The 8405-nt window shown below is 53.1% G+C and overlaps 1 protein-coding gene across 1 annotated transcript in view; it reads right to left on the reverse strand.

The window, feature by feature from the left end:
* The window catches only part of SPTBN4 (spectrin beta, non-erythrocytic 4), a 110989-nt gene that overhangs the window by 52334 nt on the left and 50250 nt on the right, over window positions 1-8405 (reverse strand). Inside the window, exons 13-16 of the mRNA XM_007942978.1 lie at window positions 7366-8305; window positions 4749-4886; window positions 1479-2229; window positions 1-182 (exon numbers count right to left, since the gene is read on the reverse strand). The exon at window positions 1-182 is cut by the window's left edge and continues 2 nt beyond it. Of these exons, the coding sequence (XP_007941169.1) occupies window positions 1-182; window positions 1479-2229; window positions 4749-4886; window positions 7366-8305 (2011 nt within the window). The remainder of the gene's footprint in view (window positions 183-1478; window positions 2230-4748; window positions 4887-7365; window positions 8306-8405) is intronic.

The following is an 8405-nucleotide window of genomic DNA, read 5'->3' on the forward strand; positions in this document are numbered from 1 at the left end:
GCCTCCTGGGCCTGCTCTCCGTAGGCGTTCCCCTGCCTCAGCAGGCCCTCGGCAGCCTGCACGGCCACCTGCATCTTTTGCTGGTTGAGCTCCATCGTGGTGAGAAAATCCCGGTGCCTTTTCAACGCTTCCTCCACTGACTCCACGGTGCCCGGGAGCTCAGGACCCGACAGTGCCATCTCCTGGGAAGGGGGTGGGGGGTGCACAGGTCAGTCGCTCTCCATTCCTGGCACCTGGCTTGCCACGAGTCTCCGCCCCCTTGCTGCGCTCTGGCTCTCAGACGCTCATGCACCATCCCACCTCAGGGCCTGTGCCCATCTCTGCCTGTCAGTCCCTCATCAACCTCCACCCCGGCCATACCCCTTCACCCTGCTTCATAATTCTTAATAGCATATTTCTGACTTAATAATATAGATACATTTACTGTTCACTGTCTCCTCCCCCCTCCCACATACATCTTAGAATGTCAGCCACAGGAGGGTGGGGTTCTGTGTTTGATCTCCTGAAGTGCGTCCAGCCCCAGAATAGTGCCTGGCACAGAGGAAGCCACTCAGTAGATATTTGGTTAATTGATGAAAGACTGAACTGGGTGCTGTGTGGCTTTAGGGAAATTCTTTCCCTCTCTGGGCTTGGTTTTCTAACTGGTAGAATGGGTGAGTCAGAAAGGGTCTCTCAAGGCTGCCTCAGCCCTGATATTTAGTAACCTCAGGATTCTAGGGGCTGCCCTCCCCACCCCGCCAACTGGGCTAGGTTCCTTTAGCTAACCCTTTCCAAGGAAATCCCCAAATGCTAATACCTGCTTTTGGACAATCTGAAAACTGGGCGCTCTAACTTGCCCAAATCCTCAAACTTGAATCCCTTTCTCAAATGATATATGAACTGAATCACTTGTCACCAGAGAACCATCACAATAGGTTTCGCAAGCCACAAACACATGTACCCTCTCCACAGAACCCACAAATTGTCATCCGCAATAATAAAGGTCATTTGCATTTTGCCTCCCACCTAGTCCACTATCACTCACTGACTCTAACAGTCTCTCACCCTGGGTCATCCACCCTCATGACAGCCTCTGTTCTCCACCCCAAGACCTGTGAATCCTATCAGCCATCACGAATTAATGTCAATACTCATTTCTTTCTGGACAACCCATAAATCCGGTATGCCACTCTAATAAACATTAAAACCCCACTACTCACTCGGGATAGTCCACAAACTATTCAGTTACCCCAGATAAGACCCATTATAATCCTCAAACTTTGTTACACACATGCCCATACACGCTCACTCTGGATGGTCCTCAAACATACCAGATCACCTCTCAGTTCCTACCCACCTTAGATAAGCTACAAAGCCAGTGGTCCTGTAAACACCACCACCACCTCTTCTCTCCCCCACCGACGACTTTCTCCGTCCCAACGATTCCCCGCCCCCACCTTTCTGTACCGCCAACCGCCGGAGCATCCCCAAGCAGGCACCTGGTTACGAAGCACAGCGAGCGCCTGGCGCAGATCGCGCAGGAAGAGCTGGTAGACGTGCGCCTGCACCAGCGCCTCCCTGCGCGCCTCCCAAAGGCCCAGCAGCTTGTGCCAGCCGAGCTCGAGGTGCGGCAGCCACTCGTCGAGCGCCAGGCCCGGGCCCAGCTCGGCGCCGTCCGCAGCCAGCAGTGCCTCGCTGGCCGCCACGATGCGCGCATAGTCCTCCTCGCGCTGGTCCACCTCCTCCTTGAGCGAAGCGTGGCGCGCCAACAGCGCATCCGCCTCTTCCAGGCTACTGGGCAGGGGCCCCTCGTCGCCTCCTGCTGCCTCCTGGGCGCGCACCAGCCAGTCCAGGAAAGCGTCCAGGTCGTGCAGGAAACGCTGCAGGCGCCCGGCCGCCGCCACCGCCTCGCCGCAGGCTTGAGCCGCGCTTGCCAGCGCGCCCCACTCGGTGCTCAGCTCTTCTGCGCCCTGGCGCAGCCGCGCCTCCTGCGCGGGAAAGCGCGCGGCCAGTAGGGCTGCCTCCTCCTGGAGAGCTGCTTGGCGTGGCTCCAGCGCTTGCAGAGCCGCCTCCAGGCCGCTAAGGCGCCACTGCAGGGCGCCGCCAGCGCGGGGCGCACTCTCCACCGCCCGCCGCTTCTCGCGCACCTGGGCACGCACCTCAGCCACCTCCAGCACGTGGTTCTCCACCAGCAATACCGCGCTCATCTCCTCTTTGCGCTGTTCCACCAGTTCCACGATGCGGTTCCACCTACCCAAAGGAAGGAGGGAGGCTTGAGGAGGGCAGGGGGTGGTTCTTGGGCGTGAAGGGCGGGGAGACGGAGGATCCAACCCAAGCCCCAGCCACCTAAGCACCGTGTGACCTTGGAAAGTCACTTCATCTCACTGAGCCCCAGTTTCTGTAAAATGGAACCCTAGCCGGGCCATTTGCTCAGAGCAGCCATTGGCAAAGTGTAATCCCACCCAGATCCAAATTATATTCACAACAACACTAAGGCATTATACGCCTGTTCACTCATTCCCTCCCAAGTGTACCAGGGAGTCTTCCAAGCAGCCTGATACAGAACCATAAGTGAACATCCAGCTGCCTTCTCTTAAGCCAGACTTTAAAGAGATTTGGAAAAATGTCAAAACAATGCCCCTCTTCTCACTACAGTTTTTGTTTTGAAAAATAGTTACTTTTCATTTAAAAAAAAAAAAAGTTACTTATGTCGTAATAGGTTCATTAGTGTGATTTTGAAATGATTTAATAAACATTTTCCATTCTTTTTTGGATAAAGTTGATGGATAGCACCACATAAACAAAAGCTCTTTGCGGTTTCCAGTGGTTTTTGAGAGCGTAAACTGTTTGAGAACTGCAGGCTTATAACATCAGGTACCATGCTGGGGCCAACAGATGTTTATTGAGCATCTACTATGAGCTGAGTGCTGAGGATAAAATGGTACAAAAGCAAAATCTGTTCTATTTCAAATTAAATTAATGGAAACAATTCTGTACTGCTCCGTGCCATGGGGAGTGACATTCCTTCCCTGGGTCCCAGTTCTCCTTCTTAGGCAGTGTGTGATCGAGGTTACCAGCACAGACTTGGAACCAGACGGCTTGGAGTCAAAGCCGAGCTCTGCCACGTCTTCTCTGTTGGACCTTTAGCAAGTGACTCTGTGCCTTGATTTCCCCATCGATAAAATGGGCACAATCACAGGACCTACTTCAATTATGAAGTGCTTCAAGTAGTGCCTGTTTTCTATGACTACTGAGCGAGGACAATCTTTAGGACCTGTCTGGCCCTTTACTGCCTTGGCTGTGCTCCGTCTCTGGAAGGCGCTAGACTCTCCCTCCATACACACTTCCCGTGGCTGGTTCCTTCCCATCCCCTTGAGGGCCCAGCTCAGAAGACTACTTTCTGACCACAAGATCTAAAATCACTCCTCATCCCCGGTCATTATGACCTCCACCAGGTTATTCTCCTCTCTTTCCTGCATAATCCTTACAAAACAAAAACAAAAAACCAACTCACTGCCATTGAGTTGATTCTGACTCGTACCAACTCCCATTGAGTTTCCGAGGCTGTAAATCTTTATGGAAGTAGATCACCTCATCTTCCTTCTGTGGAGCAGCTGGTGGGTTTGAACTGCTGACCTTCTGGTTAGCAGCCAAATGCCTTATCCATTATGCCACCAGAGCTCCTTCTAGTCCTTACCAGTCTCTGTAAATATCTTGTTCATTTATCAGTTTATTGTTAACTGGCTCTCTGATCCTCTAGGACAGACATACCCCAAGGGCAGAGACAGGAAACTAGCCAGGGTCAAGTTCTGCTCTGGCCAAACAGTGACCATATGACTTTAAGTAAATCATTTTCCTTTCCAACCTTCAGTTTCCTCATGTGGAGAGTGGGGATAATGATAATGTCCACCTCACAGAATGGGTCTGATCTCAATAAATAATATAAATCACTATTGCTGGGGTTGTTATCTTTTTAGGTCCTGATACTTTGGAACTATGCAGGGTACAGAGGCTTTGAAAACCTTGGATACTGGGATCTTACAGCACAGCCTAAGAGCACAGTCTTTGGGCTAAGACAAGTCTAATTTCAAGTCCAGGCTCAGCTGCCTAACTTGCCGTGTGACCCGAGCCAACATCTTGGTCTCTCTGAGCCCCAGTTCCCTTCTTTCTAATACAGGGTAATTCCTATCCCATTGGTTTGCTGGGAAGAACTGAATGAACATATAGATAAAGAGCCCAAACCCTAAATTCAGACAGCTGGGTTTGATGCCTACTTGCTGGATTTGAGCAGCCTAGGGTATGGATTTCACCTCTCTCTGTGTCAGTGTCTTCATCTATGAACCCCACCTACACTAGGGAAACAGGAGGTAGTGCTCCAGGGAGGAGGGTGAAGAGGTATTAATTTGTTGTTATTTTTAATAAATTTTGAATTCTGAAGGCTGTACTATGAAATTGAGATGTTGGGAGATAAAACAAGATAGGTCAAGTACTTGGAAAAATTCTTGGCAGATAGTAGATACTCAATAGTTTCTGAACAAATAAATAAATAGCCAACTGAAATGTATTGTATCCTTATTTTACCACATCATCACTAGCACTGGGTATTACTGTGTTTTCAAGATTTTGCTGATTTACTAGATGACTGTTATTTTCTCCAGGGTTTGAGATTACACATGTTTGATTTCCATAGTTGAGTGAATGAGGAAGGGACCGATAAGAAGAACCTATGTCGGATACGAGGAAGGACTTGCAGCTCAGGCCCCACCTACCTGCTATTGAGGTGGTCCTGGCAGGAGCGCACCTCGTCTGAGCTGGGGTGGCCTCCTTCGACCAGCTTCTGGACCGTGTGGTTCACATCCAGGACACGGCCCATCAGGCTATTCATCTCCTGGTCCAAGCTCTCGAATCTGCAGGAGGAGGATGGAGCTGCTCAGAGGCCTGGACCTTGGGACCTTGCCCATTTCTTGACTTCAGTGAAACTGCCTTCTGGCCTCCTCCGTACTGTCTCCCCTTCTCTGGTTCCTTTATTGGCTCCCTCTTCTACACAGCTCCTAAATGTTAGCTTCCTCAGGGCTCTTTCTTGCGCTTCCCATGACCCACTCCCTGAGCTGTCCCACCTTTCCCCACAGCCTCAATCTTCACCCCTGTACCTATGGCCTCCACAGCTCAGTTTTCTGCCTCAAATGCACTTCTTCTGAACCTGTCTCCAACCTCAACGCCTGCTGCATGTCCCCTCCAGGCCCCTCATAGCCACTGTGACTCAAACTAACCTCAGCATCAAGGCTGTCTCCCTCTGGGTCCCCATCTCAGGGACAGCCTTAGACCAGAACCCTGGGCCTCATCCTGGACACCCCTGCCTCAGTTGGTCAGTCTCCATGGCTTGTCCACATGGCCTCCTGAGTATCTCTCCCATCTGCCCACAGCCCTGCCCTGGTCCCCCTGTCTCTGCTACCTGAGTCCCCACCCGGCTGCCTCTCTGGGCTCCCAGCCACCACTTTCACCCCCTCCAACCCACACAGGGAGATCATTTTTAACCCAATCATGATCATCCCTGGTTTACACCAATGTCAAGGACTCTCGCTTGGATGACTGTGAGTGTGCTAAGGGCAGGGACTAGGCCTATGTTCCCAGAAATGCCCAGCAGAAGTCATAGAACTAAGCAGGCCCTCAATAAACTGCTGTTGAATGGATGGTGGACAAGATACTCAGGAAGAGAGGTGCAGAGGGAGAAAGACATTGTCCATCGACTCAAGCAACAACTCCTTACTAAGTTGGCCAACAGGCAAACGAGTACAGTTGGCCCTCCCTATTGGTGTTCCCCACCCGTAGGTTCAACCAACTGCAGATGGCAAATACTGGGTGGGAGGAGGGACAAAAACAAAAGCAATCAAGCGGTCAAAGCACTCTCTCGAAGCTTAAGAGAGATTGCAAAGTGCTATTTCTATATTATTTGCATTTATTAGATATTATAAGTAATCTGGAGACATTTGCAAGGACGCCTGGCAGTGCATGGTTAAGCTTTCCATTGCTAACTGAAAGGTCTGCAGCTGGAACCCACTAGTAGCTGGCTCCGTGAGGCAAAGATGAAGCAGTCCACTTCTGTAAAGTATAAAACCAAAAAACCAAACTCACTACCCTCAAGTCAGATCTGACTCACAGCAACCCCTCCTTGGGTTTCAGAGGCAGTATCAATACGGAGGTAGATTGCCCAACCTTCCTTCCCAGGAGTGGCTGGTGGGTTTGAACCGCCAGCCCTCTGGTTAGCAGTCAGATGCCTTAGGCACTAGCTACCAAAGTTTACAGCCTTGGAAATCCTGAGGCAGTTCTACTCTGTCCTCTAGGGGCGCTGTGATACGGTCGTCAATCCATCGTAGTGGGTTTGGTTTGAGCTTTGCTTTCATAAAGATTTACAGCCTTGGAAACCGTATGGGGCAGTTCTATTCTGTCCTCTAGGGTTCCTACAAGTCAGAATCGCCTCAAAGTCAATGGGTTTATTTTTGTTGTTGAGATGATTTAAAGGGTGAGACAGGATGTGTATACGTTATATGCAAATACCATGCCATTTCATACAAGGGGCTTAAGCATGCACGGATTTTGTTGTCCCCGGGGTCCTGGAAGCAAGCCCCCTCTGATAATGAGGGATGACTATAGATAATACATCCAAAACCTAAAACCATCGCCACCCAGTCGACTCTGACTCATAGCAACCCCCATTGGGTTTCCAAGGCTGTAAATCTTTATGGACGTAGATTGCCTTAATCTTCCTCCCGCAGGTGGGTTTGAACCTCCGACCTTCTGGTTAGTAGCCAAATGCCTTACCCACTACGCCACCAGACTTCCTTAAATAACACATCATGGGACGCTAAATCAAGGCAAGGGGAGAAACAGTAACAAGGGTTGGGGCTATTGTATTGCTAGGGAGGTGTGACTCATAACAGCCATTTGTTCACTGAACAAGTATTTAATATCAGATCAAATTTGCGCAAGGCATGGAGAGGCCCAGGGAAGGGTGGGGGTGGGGGATTCCCCACGAGGGAGCTCAGGCCGCTGATCTGTGCCAGGAAGCCTGGTGGTAATAACAGCAAACGCTCTGAATGTCCCCTGAACCCCCCGGGCATTGTGTTAAGCGCTACATTTATTACGCACCGCACGTCTGTGAAGTAGGGACTGGTATCATCCCCGTTTCACAGGCGAACTGCGGTTCAGAGACAAGAGGCAAGTCGCGTGCCGAATGTTACAAAGTTCCTTAAGGGTGAGGCAGGGACTGGAGACCCTGCTTTCAGGTGAGGAAACGGGAACTGTTGAACCAACGAAGGAGAGACTAGCTGTGTGAGAAAAAGGACGCAGGAGTCCCCCTCTCCTCGTCCCACAAAAGCGCGCGCTCACCGGTGCTGCACCACCTCCACGTCGTCCAGTGAATCGGGAACGCGCATGGCAAGCAGCCACTGCTCCTTCTCGCCTATCCACAGCTCGCAGGCGTGCACTTCTCCAAACATGCGGTAGACAGCGAGCGCATCGCGCAGCCACTGGCGCCGTAGCGCGGCCACTTCGGTCACCTCGGCGAACAACTGCTCGGCTTCCACCACACGCACTTGCAGCGCCACCACCAGAGGCCCGGCACCACTGGCGCCCCCTAGTGTTGCTAACTGGCGCCGCAGGCCGCCCACGGACCCGCGATGCGCCTCCACCTCCGTCGTGAGCGCGCGGTGCTGGCGCGCCAGGCGGCGGCTTGACGCTTCGTCGTGACCGAAGTCGCCGGCAACTGCCAAGCGGTAGGCGTCGCGAAGCCAGTCCAGGAGCCCGTCGAGGTCAGCGCTGAACTGGTGCAGCGCCCGTGCCTCCTGCAGCCGCCGCTCCCGCCGCGCCACCGCCTCTTCGAGCCGCTGCCAGCGACGCCGCGCGCTTCCCGCGCGCTCCGCCAGGCCCACCAGGTGCACCGTCTCCGCGCCTGGGCCCACGGTGCCGCCGGCCGCAGCCAGCTCCTCGCCGCAGCGCAGCGCCTGCTGCAGCAGCGTCCGCCGCCCACCCAACTCGCCCTGTAAGATCTTGTGCTGCGCCAGCAGGCGAGCGGTGCTGGGCAGGTCGTGCGCGCCGCCCGCCGTGCCCGCCGCTCCCACCGCGCTGCCGCCACTGGAGGCCTCCAGGAGGCGCTCTTTGTCGCGTGCCCAACTCTCAGCCTCGTCCAGCTCCTGCAGCAGTGCCCACAGGCTGCGAGACGCCTCCAGTTCCGCACGCCGCCGCGCCGCCTGCTCTTGGAGTTCGCTCAGACAGCCGTGAACGTGGTTCACTCGGTTGCAGATGACCTGAGGGTCGCAGGGCTGGTAGCCTGGGCCAAAAGAAGGGACGAATCTGGAATTGGACATAGGCCAGGGAGGTGTCCAAGAAAGGGTAGTACAGATTACCTGTCCCGTCCTTGGCCTGACTTA

Source organism: Orycteropus afer, unplaced genomic scaffold, assembly GCF_000298275.1.
Source record: "Orycteropus afer afer isolate SDZICR_OR568_19922 unplaced genomic scaffold, OryAfe1.0 scaffold00099, whole genome shotgun sequence".
In the NCBI taxonomy this organism is placed as follows: domain Eukaryota; kingdom Metazoa; phylum Chordata; class Mammalia; order Tubulidentata; family Orycteropodidae; genus Orycteropus; species Orycteropus afer.